Below are 20,301 nucleotides of genomic sequence, written 5' to 3'. Positions count from 1 at the left end.
TATGCTTGAAAAAGCGTTATAACTAAACTGGTGTAATAAAACTGCATCATCAAAGAATTCTCTCGAGACAAACTAGTTCTTTGAAGACAAAATAAAAAAAAAAAAAATACACCCTTTTAAGGTGTGCATATGTATGTGCGTATATATGCCATCATAAAAATGTGTCGCTACTGCTTCATAAATAATAAACGAGACGTTTTTCTCTTACTTTCCCTCTTTCTCTCTCTGTCTCTCTTTCTCTCTATCTTGACTTCGTTAGTATACGTAGGACTGAATCCTGAAATGTACAGTTGCTTTGAAGATGCTGCAGCGTAGGTATACTGTATAAATTTTAAATCGTTCGAGACCTTCCGTCGCGAGTTATTATCTTCCCATACCGCGAAAAAGTAGTTCTTGGCAAATTGATTCTCAACTTTACCAGCATGTACGCACCAAGAAAACGAGCACGTTTCGGTTTCTCTATATTGAGGTTCACACGCTGCTCTACATGTAGTTACGCTGCCTGCAACGTTACGGTTTTTTGCAATTAATGTTCCGCGAGAGCCAGAAAATTCAAAACAACTTATAAGGAGAGTATCAGATCTTCGGACCACAAATTTCGCTGAAACTTCCCGGAGTATTTTTGGCCCAAAATATATAGCTTCATCCATTGGGTCTTCCTTTATTCGATTTACAATAGATCAGGTTGTCAAAAATTAGCAATCTATACTTTACTATGGCTCAGAAATTATAATATATCCGTTTACACTTGAATCTTTAGAAACCTGTCATCAAAGCTTCAAGAGAGAACAATGGAAATTTATATTTCAGATCAAAATACACAACTGGTTTCGTTTACTACGTCATTCCACTCATTAAACTTCTAATAATGATCAATTACAATTGGAGCGAAGAAGGGCGTAATGGATGAAACCACACATCAGAAGCTTCATACTTTGGGGACTGGAAATTTTCTCAGAATCCATGACCCGGAGATCCGAACCTCTACTTCTTAGAAGTTTATCTGAAACCGTAGAAAGAGTGATCAATAAAACAATACAATTTTCAGATTACCAGTACTGATCCGTAGCTAAGGAGTAAGAAATCTTCTTGTAAATAAGTGAACAGAAAAAAATGTGCAGAGTTCGTTGAACCGTGACTCGTTAAGTTTCAATGAAATAAGACGTTATGCGGTAATACCGAGAAAAGTTGAAACGTTTTTAGGTGAAAGTGCACTTACACAGATTCACTTGCAAAGGTTCTAGGCGGCAGCGGGAATTATTTACGTAGATATAATGATTTATACCCGCTTGTATTAATTGCCATTCTGGGCGAGTCATAAAAGTGGCCACGCAGGCGTAATATTTCAGGTGGCAATTATCTGAGGATCTGGACATAAGCGTCTCACATTACGCCTCATCCATCACACACACACGCTGGTACGAACTCGCCCCGATGCTATCGGTACTGAGTGCATCCTCCCACAATCCAGTGGTAGCTCTGCACTGCTGCAGGTAAATTTACATTTTTGAAACATCGGCTCTGCGATACGAGGTTCGAGTATAGGTCCACGGTATGCACGACGCAGCCCTTCCAACCGGCCTACCGAATAATTCTAGAAATAATACTCGCCGGTGTCTGGTTTAATTTTACCACCGCTACGTGATCTCTTCTTCTCTCTGACTTATACCGAGGAGATCATCTCAATGAGATTCGGTCTTACAAACCTGCCATGCTAAGATTCTTTTACCATTTACGTCAAAACTCTCGTCGTTATTCGTGGACTCTTGCGGTGCTTGGGATGACGAGACATCGTCAACGTTTGTATAAGATAAGAAAAAAAGTGGGTACCGTGCCTAGCGAGAGATAAGGACGAGGTGAGCAGAGAAATTCTGCGAGGTATTCCGGAAGAAAGTTGATCAATTCAATTTTGGGTGCGAAGCTCTGAACGCACATTGTGGTTATTTAGACTTTCAAACAATGAGAAGTTGTGTCTAAGTATCCCTCGGCCGGTTGTAAACGAAGCCAATGCGGTGCCCGCAGCTGTTTGGCAAGGGGTAAAGAGTTTGAAAAAAGGAAAACCGCAGCACTGGTAAACGCGGTACCAACTTTGATCTAAAAATAGGTGAAAGTAAAGAAGAACCATTATTTTAATATACGATGATATTAATACCCTCCTGACCGAAGTTCGTCTATGCATAAGCGAGGCTGCAGGTTTGTTGGTTCTATTTGAAATTCCTCGTAAAGCATAGCTCGAAATAGTTCTTACACTTATCTTCACTTTGTCGGAAGGTTTGCCGGTCGATGTTTTCATTACCACTACACAACCGAATAGTTCACACTTGACCTCTAGTAATTTCAATAACATTCACATAGAACTGAAAGCTTCGAATTCCACAGTAGCCCGTCAGCCAGAGCCCCAAATATTCTTTGCATTCATAACCCGTCTCCGTGTTCAACTAATTGTAAAATACACTACAAAATGCACGTCACTTAAAACATTCATGATATCAAGAGCCCTCTTTTACAGCCTCGGTAATGCCACTCACAGCAAGGCAGTGAATGAGCTGACTTGTATGAGAGGTATAGTTGACTCTTCACAGAGAGATATGAAATTACCTTTTGAGGCTGGTCAGTCTTCAAGTGGAAGCATTTGGTACAGGAAAACTAGAACAAGTGGCAAATATAATAAAATTCAATTTTTGGCAGCAGGTAGCAAAGTCGGTGATGAAGTATGTTCCAAGTGCCGTCTTTCGCTATTTTATGCCACCGAAGAAAGTAAGATGCAATGGACTGACGATTGATGGTAGTTTTAGTGGTGAAAAGTTTAAGAGCCTCACGAATGATGGATGCATTGTTCTCGGAATTAATGTTTTGGCTTCCGTTCGATAGAGATAAGAAACCAGCAACACTGACAATGAGTTGTCAGATGTATTAGAAGCTAGTGAATGACATGCTATTAATATCAATATATTGAGTCACCTCGCTTCGTAGGAAGTGTTGCGGGTCAGGCTTCCGTGAGTGACCACGTCAAATACGAGTAACGTATAGCCATCGACCGTGTCATGCTACCCTGTCAATACTAAAAGCCATTAATCACTCTCTGATTGCAAGCACTTAAAACAGTGGTCAGAAGAATGGTGCTGGCTGGTGGTGCACTGGAGGTTATATTCGAACGCGCAGGTACTTCTCCACCTCCTCCGGTAGCCGATGATCTATAGTTTTCACTATCTGACACAGAAAATCTCTGAGCAACGTTATCAACGGCAAGGCGTCAGGAGCAGCAGCAGCAGCCACACTCCACAGTGGGCCAAACTATTGTTTTTTCTACACCCGGGGCGTTGAGACCGGTTTATTGTTCCAACAAAGTGGAAAACGGTTCAATATAAACAAAGAAAAGAAATGCCCCGAAGAGTCCCATTGAGTCCCTGCATCCCTTCTCTGGTCCCTAGTCCCATACCCGAATTGGTGGTATACCTACCTACCTACAGTTGACCAGAGAATCTATGGGCCTGATTTATGAGTGCAACAGCAGTAGTGTAACGGCACACAATACTAACAACTCAACTATCTCTTTACCGGGTATAACAGCAACCGTGCTGCAGTGATAATGTTCCACGTCTCAAGATGATCTACCAGTCTTCGCAATCATCATTAATTCCTTCCGCCTATGGTTCGTTCAACGGCCGTGGGCTCGTCGCCCGTCAATAGTTGCACTGTCCATGCATGCCGACCCGTTTCCCGTGCATCGATTATCTCTAAATCACGCGAGTCCGAAAAGCATCATCCCGATCCTTCGACCTGCTCTCCTTGCGCTCTCCACGCAACGGGCTGCCCACTCCAGACGAGGGGAACATAAACAACCATAAAACTGCGGCAGCAACGAGCTGCTACACTGCGAGCCAACAATAGCTGGTCAAGAGAAAAACAGTCGGAGCGCCCCCGTCACGCCCACCTCATCGTCAAGACTTTGAGCCTTTCGAGTCTGGGCCCTTCCTCTCACCTCTTAGCTCTTTTCCCCGCACGTGTCCCGCAGGTGGGATGAAAAAACCGCTCGAACCACCGAAGAACGGTCTTACCTTACGAAGCTACCTCAACGAGTTCCCTGCCGGGGCAGGTTGATGGGCGACGAGTCGAGTGGTCATGCGGAGCGAAGAACCGTGAAAAAGGCACAAGAAAATGCCAAAACCCCGACGCGAATCGGGTCGACCTTCGCCGCACTCTACTTCGCGCATCATTCCGCGTCGCGCGCTGACTCTTTTCCATTATCTCGTCTCGGAGCCTATGACTCGTTTCAAATGTGTCGAAACATCCCGAGATGACGTTCCTGGCCGAACAAGGAGAGACGTGCATTTTTCTCTGTCAAAAACGGACAAAAGATGGCAAACACACCGGTCGGCGGTTACTTCACAGCATGACGGATGACCTGAGATTGGGTTCGAGTGTATAATCTGTACGGGTATCAAATGTACTTGGCATACGAGTATGTTGTGTTAATAAAGGATGGAGAAATGAGAAAACCAACAAAATTAGAATACAATGGCGATGAATTCTTTCCCATTGTAACAGAGCCTCCCAGATAGCGGAGGTCCGGATACACGCCGTATCATCCGTTTTGTATATCCTATCACGCGTATAGGAAATTTCATCCTAATGAAGAAAAAGAGATGGATTATTTATTCATAGGTATTTGACGCGTTCGTGAATATAAATGAAGGCAGGGGTTCGTATACTGAGATTTTAATGGCTAGTTGCCAGCTGCTTACGGTTATAATCTATACCCGGTTGCGCGGGGTGGAAGATACACGCACTGAAGCCGGCAACGTGCGTATGGGTATGTGTAACCTACGTGCGCGTACGCCATTAAGAGGTTTTCTGAATGGACGAGACTCCGGAGGATGCACGGCCCACGCCTTCGCAGACACTTTAGGGACAGGTTAATCTTAGCTTGAGTTTGGTTTAATCTTCGGGGAGCGTCGCAGGCCCTTCTATGGTCCAAACCTACGCGATGCGGCCGATCCCTTGCGACACACTTCCGGTTTGTGTGTCCGAAACGGGCCCCGACACCCAGCGACAAACCCACCTGAAAATTACACGGCATGGCCCCGACGGCCGTGACTGAGTAGCTCGGGGCCGCTACGTGGACAAAAAATGTGTACAGCTAATTAGTCTTCATCTATTAATTAGATATCGCTCGTATCTCCACGATTACGGTTCATGCGATACAACACCGATCCACGAACCATCAGCCTCGTTAACTACGACCACTTTGCATGTGATATGACTAAATTATGCTTACCCAGAGTCAGCAGGTAGATTAACACCATATTTGGAGGGAATTAGAAATGTCTGGCACGACTACGTTTAGTGCATATCAACCGTGATGATACCACAGCTGTGATGCAACAAAAATGGATGTTTGTATGTTACACGAAATGGATGCTTATATTATTCCAGTCGAAGTTCAGGAATCGGATATTTTTTGCTTCGTACTTAAGACGGTATGTCAATGATTGTAAGATCGGAATCGTTATCGTATATATTTCCAGGAGTTTCGGTAAAACGATCTTCGATTGAAGCAGGAATGCAGTTACTGGATTTACAGAAGTATGATACGCGGTTGTCCGAGAAAATAAGAAAAAAAAATCAGTACCGGTCATAGCTTCGTTTGTAGTAAAGATCGTCACATACGTGAGCAGCAGTACTTGATACCCACGATTCCCATGACACGAGTCACCATAAACAGTATTAGGGAGTGGGGTCTTTGTATGATTCCAAGAAATTCTTCATATTTACTTCCATGAAAACTCATATCACAAATCACAAAATTTACTGTACCGAATAAGAAGTAATTATGGCACAAATTTTGGAGTAATGAGAATATGAACACCACTTGAAGGAAATTGTATAATTAGAAGTGAGAATAGAAATAATATGAAATTCGTTGAAAGTTCTGCTAAAAGTCTTGATAAAAGTGAATATCATGCAACATTGGGAGATAAACTAGGTAAGAGCGTTACAAGTGAGAAACTTGAAGTACAACTGAAATACGAGCAACAATAAAACGCAAAATCATGCAGTGGAATCTTCGTCTATCTCATCACCCAACAGATTCAAATTTGATATAATTATACGTGTACTAAAAAGACTCGTACGTGGATTCCAAGATGCCACGACGTGTGAGCAATGACGTAAGAAGCGTTGTGGCCATTTGTAGCCGTTTCGTGAATTTCGCGAAAGAATCGAGGGGATCGAATGTTTAATAGAAAACATGTGTTTCAATCGTTCATTAGCATATTATTCGTGGTCCAACGAATACACTCCGATTGTATATTGATTATACTATAGGTTATATCCATAACTTGTCCTCTCAGCATAAGTCTCAACGATGAATTGGTTCAGTTTCGCACGTTCGGAGATTTACATTTATTTTATATGTATATATATATATAGGTATGAGTCAGTAGAGGAGCAATATTGACAATGCATTAAAAATAGAATTTTACATCATTCTCACGTTTCACGTTGCCGTGGTGGGTTCAGAGTAGTACATCCGATACCCTAACTGACCTTGCGACTGCCGATACCCGAAGGTTGCGCAATTTCAAGAAAGTATCCGTTAGCTTCCTAACATTCAAGGAAGCCAACTTGTGAAACATATTTTATCACACGTTCGAAATCGGGATACAGAAAATCTGTCATCACCTTCCTAACCACATAACTCCTCGAAATACATTATAAACAAAAAGAAAGCTTTAATCCTCTCGCTTATTGTGCAGCGTGCCTTTTACCGACCGGAAGCACAGGGATCAATTTTGTCATCGGCAGTTGACACTGGACACTGCAGAGCAGAATACACAACTTCTGTTCTTACCGCATCTTGCTGACCATGTGTGTATGCATAAGAGTGAAGCGGTGCGTGTTGACCAGAGGCTGGAGTTAGCAGCCAGAATTACTTACTATTCATTCGAATAAGGTAAAGAAGTCCGTAAAATCAAAATTTTGTGAAACACTTTGAATGCCCGATACTATGATAGAATTATGAGGATAAAACTGAACTGCATTTTTCTATTTCCAAAAAGTTTAACACGTTTGATTGCCAACTCTGCACTGAGAAAAAAAAGTTATTGGATTCAGTAAATCATAATTGATCCAAATAATCCATGCGTTTGTAATAGTCCTCACAGCACACTTATTCAAAGCGACAATTTATGTAGTTTTCAATTCAAAAAATCCGTATTTAAGTCCAATGAAAAATAATTTAAATGAATTAAACAAAGATTGAGCGACATAACTCACCAAGCTGTTCTTCTGGTTTGATATGTTTATCCAGACGCTGCATGCTTCATGTCAAACAAATTGTCCCTTCACTCAAATAATGTTTACAACGACCAATGGGATATTCTTCCGATGAAAGAAGATATGGCATTGTACAAAAAATACTGATATTACAGCAACTAAACCTGTATTTGGATAATAATATATTTAAATAATTCAATGATTCCTTTAGTATTTGAGTATTATGGATATATCAACGTAGTGTAAGTATCGCTCGGTTACAAGTTTACAAAATTTTTTTCACGACGAAATACTATTGTTATTAAATGCCAACAAACAAGTGTAGTAGCGTCACTTCAAAATAGGTTTGGGGAAACATGGATGGATCAAAACCGCAACGCAACATATCGCATCACACATAGTCGGCAGATTAAGAGTAATGCGAATGATTCGAGTATATGAACATCCTTGAAGCTACTTTTCAAGCGGGAAAGCTTGCCCTCTGGTGACCGAAATTGGTACTACTTCGAATGAATTATCATTTTGGTTGAAAACCGTGAAACATGCACATAAAAAAATTAGAAGATTAGCGAATCAACAAAAATTTTATTTCAGTGAAATAATGTTCATTTCGTAGAAATAACGATTCATTTATTGCAAGCGCGTATGCAATGGTATCGAGAGTTCTTGAAATCAATTTCAAGTGTATGTTTGCTATTTTCAACTACACGCGATTGTATGAAACTGAGGAAAGTTATATTTCATTGTATTAGTCAATAACTTGAATTGCATGTGGTACATACAGCAACTCAATAACTATTTCTTGGTTCCGCTCAATCATATCCTCATTTACTTGGATGAAATTTTTTTTGTTTGAAGTAGCTTATATTATCTGACAAAGAAAACAATTTTCGTAAATGAATATCAAGACCTGTATTGTGAAAAAAATTCTTTTTTCAACATATTACACGTTTCTGTGATCAGTTATCATTGATTATGTCGGAAAAACATCACATTGAGCCAAATACACTATCTGGCAATAATGTGGATATTTCAGCAAGCGTGGGATTATTATTTCCAATCTCTCCGTACTTTTGAATCGATATGTTCAGCGGTTAAAGTACTATTCTTTCACGAATTAAATGAGGTTTGTTGATTCAAGCGAAGTTGTCGTTCCGAAATATCCAGTTTAATAATATGAAATAAATACGTACTTGCATTCAAATCGATGCATCAATATTTTTGTTTCAACTAAAAAGTGGTTGTTCCGAATGATAAATTATCGAACCAAATAAACTGGGAATCAAGAAAATTAGTTGTTTGGTTCGATGACTTTTTTTCCTCAGTGTGGCTGCTAGTTTGAGCTTCATTGCGCGATGCATGAATACGAAAGCAGCTTGCTACCGGAAATGAAGCTAGGTCACTATGAACGGTCAGTTCAATGCAATTAGAACTTGGGATTAGAAGATGAAGATGTCAATCTTACGTCGCCTTATCAGCCTTCTGGCTCGTTCGCTTGAACCGTCTACTGTTGACTCGTCAGTTTGCTCGCAATGTGCAAACGATTCGAGCTAGACATTCAACACCTCGTTCGTTCGGAGCTGCGATATTAATTCGTTTGAATTATAATTGATGGTAATTATGTTTGTATCGTAGGTCGCGGACGATCCGACAATATGATACGTCCTGTGAGATGTTGAGTAGCTGATGCGGAATCAGGTCGAATTAACTACGGTCATGTTTAACCGTGATTTTTTTATCACCACCATGCACTCCGTTTGGATCAATGTATTAGACGAGTTATTGGGTTCTATTAGGTTCATTAACTGTTGGTATCGCATGTCTTAATACTTAACTTTAAACAAGCGACTGCTGCACCGGAGAGTGTCGGGCGACATAAATTTATAGAAACACGTTTTGAAGTCGATGACCACCGAACCACTCGACTGAAAGCACGCTACCGCATATAGATTCTAAACAGATAATAACAACACTCGTTCATGCACTTTGCTTGATTTCAACCATGTGCAACCATCCTTCGGACAGAGTTAAAGAGAAACTGATGTTCAAACGTTGAGCAATCGAAGTGGAAATCCCAAAGGGTCTTCGGTTGTTATTTTACCAACGCTTTCGATTAATAATGAGTATTAGTTGTACACCTGCGCACTTGACGTTCGACAGAGCTGGAATCTCTTGATTTACACTTGAACATTTTTCGCCTAGGAGAAAAAAGTCAATATTTTAGTGTTAATAATTTCCTTGATTACATCTTCCATAGAAATACTTTTACTTTGTACTCACATTGGTATATTCGGTCGTTCTCATTAATCAGAAGCGATGCGACTTACAAGGAGTAGAAAAACAAGCATGGCTGTAGGATTTTTACTCCGGAAAACTATGATACCTTATTTGACTGCGTTGTGTGTTACGTTGTATGTTATGTTACGCGCGAACGTTCCATAATGACGCGACGACAACTTAATACTCGAGGTCTTTCCCATGTCTACTATTAATAAATGAATTAAACACGTATAATTTCAGCGTTGACCAAAGAAGTAGACACATACACAAAGCCGCATGTACCGTGTAACCCTGTTTTACTTCCGCCCACGCGAGTTTCTGTATTAGTCTTATAATGTAATCGTTATCGGCAGAGTGTCAATAAACACGAATTTAATAACGCAGAAATGAATTTCCGGTCGTCTTGTGTGGCCATGCAGGGAAGAAGATAGCGTCGCATCCAAGACGGTACGACAAAGCAGCGCATGAGAGAGAGAGAGAGCTTTTTAAGTCCGAGTAAGCATGGCAGGATAGGATGAGAGAAAATGGAGTGTCTCGGTACACAAGCACATTTCTGAAATATAATATATATGTATATAAATAAAATATTTATATGTACGGAAAGACGCGCAACCTTCGAGGAGACAAGACGTAACACGTGTTGACCGCCCTGGGGTGTATTGTACAGTGCATCGTGATTTACTGCTCGACGACAGCTAGCCCAGCATGCATGGATATCTCCTGCAGGCCATGTCGACGTTCCGTTGAACCGTCGACGACAACCTTTTCGATTCTCTCTTCAAAGAGAGATTACACACGTGCCTGAGTGGCTAATCCTACGGCTTTGCATGATCCGCACCGGGCGAGACGTCTGCACCTACTAAAGGAGAGACATAGAGTAAAAAAAGAGGATTCTATTTATTCGAGGTGCAGGAAGTGCAACGGTATATTCAAGAGCTCGTGTACATATATAATGTAAAAATGAGAACTGGTTTTCCGGGGACCTTTTTTTCGGGTAAAATCTCGAAGAGACGCTCCGGTCGATTTGTACTGGTCGTGGAGCTGTGAGACTCCGAAAAGGAATTGGTTCGATTCACTCCACGGGTAGAAGAGAAATATGAAATGTTTTGTACAGAAGAAGCGGAGGACGTCAGAAATGCGCGAAGTTGAATCGTATCGTGGATAAAATCATCCATCCCATACGAACACCCGGGATTGCTGTTGCTGGAGAGATGAGCGCAGCATTCTTCAGACAACTTTTTGTCAACCCAACCGCTTACTTCCTGTCTGCTACAGGGAACGCCCTGCAATCTCGTGTGATATTTCCTCTGATATTGATCGAAAAAACCAGCTAACGAAATCAATTCTCCGGTCGGTATTTATCAACTAATTACTGTCATTAACTTCGTCGTTCGTTTCTTGGGAATATTATTATTTATTATCCGGTTGTAATTCTTTTTCGCGGATTTTCCACACGGACTTGTTACTTACGGGCACTTTGAATGGGGTAAAATAGATCATGAAAGCAAATGGTCGTATAGACCACAGTAATAGCGACTGAGCGAATGGATAGATTAGAGGAAAAATTTAAAGTCAAGCCTGAATATTTCTTGGAAAAATCAGGGCCTCAAGCAGTGAAGCCATCGATTATTCAAATCGGAAATTTAAGATTCGAACTAGCAATTTGAAATATGGATTGATTAAAGACCAATCGATAAATGCAATACCTTAATCGAAACCCTGCAACACCATGTTACTGATTTATCAACAAATTAACGAATTGATTTATCAACAAATTAACGGGAAACTACAGTATGCAATACCTAACATATTTCTGCATATGTATAAATTAATCGGATGATTAGTTTCAGAATATGATTCGGCATTAGGTAATTTTGATTATCTTCTAAAGTTTGCATCCGATGAAAAATGTTTCTCTTTGACCACACGTTTTGGTGCTAAATACGTAAATGATCAGTTTTGTTGCAAATTAATAGAAACTACTTCAATCAGCGATAATTCTTGACAGTTTGAGTTTTAACATATCGATCAATGTCGATTATAACACTATATCCAAATTCAATAAACTCTTTTAATCCCATACTCAAACCAATTTGGGTAAATTGGTTCAATAATCACACTGTTTCACATGCATTTTTCGATATTTTACAAATAAGCTGCGGCCCAAAAGTTTCGTTGCAAAACTGGTTACGTAATTGACTTACAATTAGTAGCAATAGCATGCGAGGCTCAACTTCAGGTTGAAATATTTATCATATCACTGGTAACACAGATTCGTGATTAGTCCACTTAATTAAATTGATAAACGGTGTAGATTACTGATGTAATGTATAAAAAGATCGAGTGAAAGTTTCTCGATTTCCGAAAAATGCCGAAAAATGCATGAGAATCTATTGGTAATGGAATACCGAATGTATCGTGACTACACGTCCTTAAGATGAGCTCAAAATCGAAGCTACGTCTCTAAAATTTCCGAATAATCAGTACATGATAAATCTTTCACATACCGAGAGATTAAATGTAGTTTACGAACTTGTTCCACATCCGAAGAGCCCTCGGGCAAATCGCGTTTCCGTAGGCTTTCAACCCAGCTTGTAATTGCTCGTTTATATATTGAGGGAAAAAGAAAGGTACGTGGTATTCGGCCTCGACTAATTTATGAAAATTAATATCAAGTCACAAATTCGTTAATTACTTGTTAACGTATACCGCAATCACTCGCCCACGAAGAGATAGCTGTGCACAGCTTGCACAGCGGCAATACCAGTCGGACATTTAATGCACTTGCCTTGCCGCATGCGTGGGTATGTGCCACAAGGTCTGTCGCACCCAGCTGTAGGTATACCTAGGTATATACCTACCTATAAGAAGACGGCCCACAGGTTGAAGCCCGTAAACATTCGTTACTAAATAACATCGCGGGAATAAAATTAAGAGGGATTTACTTTCCACTGTCACATATCGCCTGCTTGCCATGCAGCGATTGAACGATGCTTCGATCGAATGACAAACAGCTTGAGGAAATGCAGGTGTCTACTATGGACGGAATTGAAATTAGATGTCGTCGAATTCGCTGGCTAATTGTCAGCGGCATTCCCGAGTTGGCAGAGAATGGCAACACGCGGATCCCAAGGACTACATCTCCAGCCTACTAATCGTCACCGTGACCCCGGTTAGCAGGCCATTTCTCAGAGCGGATGTGGGCATGTTTCGCGTCTGAGATGCGAAGTCAGGTGCTGCTGCTGGCTTTTTCGACTTAATTAACTCAAGAAACGAGTCTCTGTGTCTAACAGCTTTGCTCCTGATCTTCGTGCCCCAGAACTCGGAATAACAAATTTACCTCGCACAGCGGCAAGTCGGTCTCGGTTGTTGGCTAAATTATCACGCCCGTAAATCTAACGGTGGGAAGCATTAGCGGGTCATTTTTCGGGCGAAACAAGAAACCGTGGGTCCAAATTTTCGTCCTATTAGTTCTAAGCCGGATGCTAAAGGAGCATGGGTCAATTTTCATTGTTTTCTAACGCGGGTTCATGGATTGGGGAAAATGTTTCGCAGAAAATACAATCAAATTCTGATTCACCAACAAACTGACGAAATTCGAACGCTCAACTGTGATTCGATAGGGTTAAATATTTAGGTTCGATACAAACCGAACTAGGTTCAATTGGAATGGTAAGCCAGAGAAGAATAAAAACTTGGACCATATTTTTATACGCATTCTAGGATACGTGATTCCGTGCGTTGTTAAAATACATACACAGAAACTCTCAGAAATATTAAAACGCGTATTTTTTCCATTAATGTTTAACGTGTGTAATCCAACGACTCTTTTCGCACCGGTAAAGAAAAACGGTTTAATTCAGTTAACATCACGTTGCAAAGTAGCTTGGTACATTTTGTTCGAAGATTTGTTATTAATATTTAATATGACGTCAGAAATATACGAGTATGGATAAGGTGACGCGGATTCAAAGCAGTACTTTTATTTATGTTCACATAATTTTCCAATACGAAAATTCTCCGTATAATGTTTATTTGTAATTCTCTTGAGATAAATATTGCCTTTGTAAATCCCCCAGTAACAAAATTTGGGGTAAAAATGGTACAATTAACACAACACCAGATAGTCATCAGTTTAATCCTCTACCAATTAATGCCTGATATAAAATACCACGGAACAATTATTCAGTTCCTTATACAAGCTTGTTTATTTACGAACGATTTAAGCCATATTTATAGATTATTATGGGATAATGCAATGCTCAGCATGGTAATAAATTCTTCACACACACACACTGTCAAGCACACACGCACCTGTGTGTGTTTGACATTTATATTTATTTTGTTACCTCACCAACGTAACACGAATAACGCGAAGCACCTGGAATAGGAAATCCTCCTCGTAATCGGAAGTGTTTTTCCGGTGGGACGGATCGCGGGTATAAAATTTTTTCATCGTATAATTTATGTCGCGAGATAAAGGAGGATGATGGTATTTAGTCGAGAGAAATGTAGTGCGACAAGTCCGCGTCCATCTTAGACACAACAAACAATAAACAGCCTAAATATAACGCGTCACTGGCTCCGTGTGTGCGACACGAAATCTTCGTTTCATCAGTCACACACGGAGGCCTTGCCATATGGTTCGACGCACGGTCCGGTGTTAGTTGGGATGGCTTTTAAAAGGCGTCGACTTAAGAGGCCGTTTTTCTCATCCTCGTATCAATTTTCTTTTCATTCGATGCTCCTAGCGGCTAATAGCTTCGCACTCCTCGATCCAGATGCATCCGTGTTATACCTACGTCCAGAGTGACGTTGCTCTTTCTTATAACCAAAAAAATTGAGAGAGAGAGAATAGAAAAGATCCTAACCACGATCCAAACTGATATTCGAATGTACTCATTATACGGAAAGGAAATTGTGAAACTTAGCAGGCTGAGTGACCGACTGCGCATGCGCAAGATAATTGAATTCTATTGGTCAGCGAGGTCGTACCGGAGCGATATTTTCGTCTGCAACACAGGGGAGCCAATCCACTCGAAACGGGGCATGAAATGTCAAACGCTACTGTGTTGGGTGATGAATTGAAATGATGTTGTTTATACACGTATGAACACTCGTAGCAGTCATTAGTTATCAGTCTTAAGAAAATTCGCATCACGTGATACATAACACGAATAACATCCATAAGCCACGTTTGACATCTTAAGTTTCAGTATATGAGAAGGCGGCTGAAAAAATGGATAAATTTTGGGAGTTCATGGGAGTTCATATCTCGACGACCAATTATTCTATTCGATTGGAGCTAATCTTATTCAAAGGCATGTAACATCAAACTTTATTTACATGTTCTCTTTTATTACAACCAATTAATAGGAAATGACATGTTGCGTGGTGCCTGCAATGCTTCAAACCCCCACATCAATCCCACCGATTTGCTTCAAACTTCGAGACAGTATTTTTAGATGGTTCACCCTCTTTGCCGCGATCCCACGTTTTTTTAGGAAAATAAGATCTTTGAAGTTTTAATTAGTTTTTTCAACCGAAATTAACGATTTTTTTATTTGCTGAAAAAAAAGACTGGACTATCGCAAAGAGACTAAACTTTCCAAAAATACTGCCTCCAAATTGAAGAGCATCGGTTAAGCCATTTCTGAAATATCACGGGCAGCGCCAAACATGTCACCTGTCAATAACAAAGTTTTTTACTAATTGATTCTAGTAGAAGAAAAATATGTTCATACGTAACATTCTCTGGAATAAAATAAACCCCAATCGAATGAAATAATTAATTTCAATGATACAAATTCCCCAAATTCACCCACTTTTCAATTCACCAATCTACATGAAAATCCGATAAAGCTAGCGCCTGCGCAGTCAAACGCTCACTCTGCTAAATTTCACCGTTTCCTGTTGGTACAACTATCTAACAACTTCGGACAACCTGCACGTACTGCAGGGTATCCTTAGGATCACGAAAGTCTTCCGGAAACTTTATAGAGAGTCACGTGTCCCTAAACAACGAGATAACAAGCTCGGGTTACCGAAAACGGACCCGCTCCGCCACCCTAAGCCCAAAATCCTTCCGCGCTGAAAGAGATAAACCGATGGGGACGGAAACTGAATAGGTAAATATTTGTCTTATCCAAATATAAACCGAGATTTACAAAAGTCCTCGATGGAGCTGTTAAGCCGTATTTATTCCAGGCTCACGCACACACCCCTCGATATATTTGCCCTCTCTCTATTTACGTTAGTCCACCGCACGCATCCACCCTTTCGAAAATTTGTGTCTTCTGTTTTGGGCCCGAAATGTTCGAATTACCAAAAGTCTAAGATTTCGAATAATTCTTATCGTTCGGTTCAAATTTGCGCAAGTCATCGAAACGATTCACTCTGGAAACTTTCAGAAAATCATCATCTTCGGGAATTTTGATCCTGATCCCCTTCAGATTTCGGGACAAGGATGATTCGCGCTTGAAGAAAGTTTCGCGGTCTTATCCCCGCAGCAGACTCGGTCGTCTAGCCAAAGATCTTATCAGCGGAACGAGTTCAGTTCTGCGGGTGGTATATACCGCAGGGACATCGGAGATGCCTCGTTGCTCCATCGGCGGCTGCAGGATCTGTTGGCCTTGCAGCCTCTCCAGCTGCACCGCATCGCTTCTTACCGGGGAACAAATGATGCCCAAGCCGAAGCGTCGTGCCTCAGTTTGGTTTCTAAACAGTTAAGAAGAGCGCGGGTCTCCGAGGAAGCTTTCTGTCCGGTAAACTAAGGGGCCAATTTAAATCTCAGACAGAGCGACCGGAGTCGACCTCCCGCAAGCTTTGTTTGTCTGGCTATGGCTTGATTCTATAACGAAGAGAAACGTGGCCTTTGTTTTACTTCTCCTATTCCCATGCTTTTTTTTTTTTTTGTCTTTTCTTTTTCGTCAACTGCGGATGACTGACTGACTGACTGACTGACTGACTAGCTGACACTAAACCGTCTCCTTCGGTAATGCTAATAGGCCAGGGACACAGTTGGATGGAGCCTCTTAAGAGCCTGACAATCCTTCCATTTATGACATTTCACAATATGTATACCCATTTATTACCAAACTATAAGGTATTCCAAGTAGTTTGTCTTTCGGTTCCGGTATGTATATTAGGGTAAGTCAGTGTGTGTTCGATCACTTCAGAAAATTCAGAGTGATGTATATTAAGTCATATGGTGCAATCAACTGAAATCATTGGCTAGTGTGATTTATTAGAATTATAATCGGCTGAATAATCAACCATTCTCTAATTCTACCACTTGTTTTCTGTGACCTCGTGTATTTTTTTTTTCTAAATACGGCCATTCTGAGCAATTGTCGAAAAAAACTTGGTACGAATTATGTTAGATTTTTTTATTTTACTCTTTCGGGAATGTTATATTTTTATCAAGAAAAATATACCTTAAAAAACTATCACGTGCAGCAAATAAATGAAAAATAAATATGACAAAAAACAGCGTTTCCTGAAAATTTATTAAATAATGTTTTGTTTAAGCAGTTTATTGATAACTTTTTGACATTATTATCATTCACTTTTGATTGAGAATGTATAGCCAATATGTACATCCTTAAAAGTCTGAGTTAATTAACAGAAAGTCTATTCAACTAGTGCCGCATGTTGGCGAAGTTTCAAATAATTCCGTGACATAAGTAAAAAGAAATCGCTGAGTTCACAAAGAATGCGTACTTTAATTAAAAATATCAATAAAGTAAATTTAATTTGATACCATTTTTGCGGGACGCACGTCTTGAGGAAATCTTCGGTAAGAACATTTCAGTATTGAGATAAAGTTGCATCATTCGATTTCGCCGAAATTGTCTTGCTGATAAGACGACGTATTTACAAGTAGCAATATGTATAATTAGCTACAATCATACTTTCAGCGACAAACAAATGATAACAAAATATACTCTACAAACTCATGTTACGAAACGGCTGCTCAATTAATTACTTAGCTATAAATCAGTAACCAACGAATGTAAAAATTCTCGCAAAGCATTGGAAATTATTCTTAACTTTTTGGATTACTCTTCTGTGACACTGTCTGTTACCATATATTTGGATTTTGGTTGTGATTTCCGCAAACATTTACGAACAAAGGGTTAAAATTGGAAAACGATTTGCGAAAGTCTCCTAAAATAATGTAGTCGTTATTTGTACCAAGAACATAAAGAGGTTAGCTATATTTTTTGCGTTATAATTTATTTGTCGCCAAACGCAATTTTTGCAGTATTTTTATATCTTGTCTGTTTGCAAAAGTATGGGAGGATATGCATTTCAAAGCTGGAAAATGATACCAATTAGTTAATTTGTTTGTCTAAAGTCTGGACTGAATGTCTATTCACGGTGCAGACTACAGTAAAAAGCGACCTTTGTTTGCCCGTGAACCTAGACTAATTGCAGTGTTGAATCTATTGACAATAGAAAAAAATCCTCCAGGACAAACTAACCATCAGATACTCTTGCAATAGTTCACGATGCTCTTTTCGGTCCATCGTGGAACGCTTAATAACAGTGCTTCCGGAGAAAAGCAAGTTCGTAATTTAGAAATTACATGTTTTCAGAAGGACCTCCAATCCTAATCGATTCATTTGTGCTTATTCCTTTGAAGAATAAACACATAACATTAGTGGATTTGCTCGTGTTTAATGCAATGTTTTCCTTCTGGGAGATTTTCAAGTTTCATTGTATATACTTAAAGATAAATTTGTATATTTACAAATGAATTTGCCCAAATAAATTTGTTTTTTATTTGAATCAATTAAATATTTTGGGGATTCATAGAGCCCTAATTATTTAATGATCCTGATACGATATTTACTTGTTGTTCGTGAAAATAAAATTGATAACAAATGAAGAAAATCAGGGAGAACAACGAGATTTATTTACTATAAACATGCAAACTTTGCTCTCAGGATCGGTAGAAGATTCATTCGTTACGTTATTGTTCAAGTAAAGTTGTCTTACAATTAATTAATCGATGGCCATATCTTGCAAATATTTTCGTCGCCGCAAACTGATTCTAATCTAATAAAACTTTATATTCTACAAAAAACTTAAAAAGACGCCCAGGTCGATAGCAAGAAATGTTAGTAATTTTTGATGAGACATCGTTATGAAAAAGTTCTTCTACTCGCAAAGTTATGTTTTAAAACTTGATGTCTTCTACGGCGAATCGACAAATCGCTGAATTTTCAAAGCGGTGCAAATTTCAAGGAATTCATAGGTATCTGGAAAATGGTTGTCATCTTGGCCCGATGATTTCTATGTCGGACTTGGATTAAGCACCCCTGAAAATTCCAGGAGCACAAGATACGCTTTCGCTAAGTGATTGTTTGTCCAAGCTGCATCACTAATGATATATCGTTTTCGCATTCGGCCGACTGAATCGTGGGCTAAGTAAGCAGAGGTCACCATGGCAATAAATGTCGTGGTTACGAAGTTTTATCTGTGTCGTTGAATGAATAACAATGATTTCACCCGAATCGTGACGCAATTGAACAAAAATGATATCCAAGAGTTACGCCTTCTTCTCCTTGGCTGGCGCGGTCGTAAATCGCTAAACGACACCCAAAACACCTTCCCGAATATTTAGGCATGACGCATCTTTTCATTGCCTGGCTAATCAAATGTGCCAAACGATGTAAAAATCTATCTTTTCGCTGGTGTGTCAAGTCGCGACAAAACGATACTATTCGCAACTACTCACCGTCTGGTTGTTACCAATGACGACGTTTATCAATGCCAGAAAAAGGCCATAACGGATGACCGCCGCATGGCCGTTGCAGGTCATCTTCGTTTCGGTGATTCCAGGTGTGGCTCTGCTCGATTCACGCGTGACGATTCTTATCAGGATCGGTTGAGGCACACCATCGTCACACGTCAAACTATAAGTACACTTGAAAAGGGTTCACGAGTAGACCTTCATCGTCGAACACTTTTCAACCCGTGATTGAACTGTCTGATCATGTGTTTGTTCAAGAACGAAGGCGATAGTGTGGCGTTCACGTGTTTCGAAGGAAGTCAATGTTCCGATCATCGTATAACAATTGCACTAGCAGCTTTTCACTCGTTGTCTAATTTCCGTGATCAGAATGAAAAAATACTGCAATCGTCACTACAATCGTAACGTAAGGAAGTAAGTGAACGCGCTTTGCTAAGCAAATTCGCGTCGCTGATACTGCCTTTCACGCATCTTCACCGCAACCGCAAACTTCCCGAAACGTTATACTGCACGACACTTTTACGGATCAAGTGACACAGTCATGTATCGCTCAAAGTATCCGCATCACAACCTGCAACTTTACCACCGAGCGTCCCAATCGGTTGTACCAATTTCGCACAGCGACGACCTGGCCTCAGGTTATTGCCGAAAGCAATTCACCAGCTTCGCAAAATTTCAGATGATGTAGCTCCTACGACAATTCTAGTTATACGACCCACTCTTCCGGGCCTGATAAACCAGTACCACTCGCGCACGTGGTCATGGTACGACTGAGTGAATTGCGGGGGAAGTATCAACAGAGGCTGTTGGCTGTTGCCTCCTACCTCCTGCCTCTTGCCTCTTGCCTGTCGGCTGTTGGCTGTCGGGATGCGGCAGAGCCGGAAGATCCTCTGCCTAGGTAGGAGGGGGCAAAAACGCCAGAAATATCAACCGAATGATTCGCCTGATGAGGGGATTATCGTGGTAATAATTCCTAGCCGAGA

The 20,301-nt window shown here is 40.4% G+C and overlaps 1 protein-coding gene across 2 annotated transcripts in view; it reads right to left on the bottom strand.

Annotated features, from left to right (window-relative positions):
* Positions 1 to 20,077, bottom strand: part of LOC124210978 (coagulation factor X) — a 60,515-nt gene extending 40,438 nt beyond the window's left edge. For both annotated transcript variants that reach the window (XM_046609528.2, XM_046609539.2), the window contains exon 1: positions 19,304 to 20,077. In XM_046609528.2, the coding sequence (XP_046465484.1) occupies positions 19,304 to 19,387 (84 nt within the window). In that variant the 5' untranslated portion in view covers positions 19,388 to 20,077. The remainder of the gene's footprint in view (positions 1 to 19,303) is intronic.
* Between the last annotated feature and the right edge of the window lie 224 nt (positions 20,078 to 20,301).

Source organism: Neodiprion pinetum, chromosome 1 (assembly GCF_021155775.2).
Source record: "Neodiprion pinetum isolate iyNeoPine1 chromosome 1, iyNeoPine1.2, whole genome shotgun sequence".
NCBI lineage: Eukaryota > Metazoa > Arthropoda > Insecta > Hymenoptera > Diprionidae > Neodiprion > Neodiprion pinetum.
This window is presented reverse-complemented; position numbering and strand designations above follow the sequence as displayed.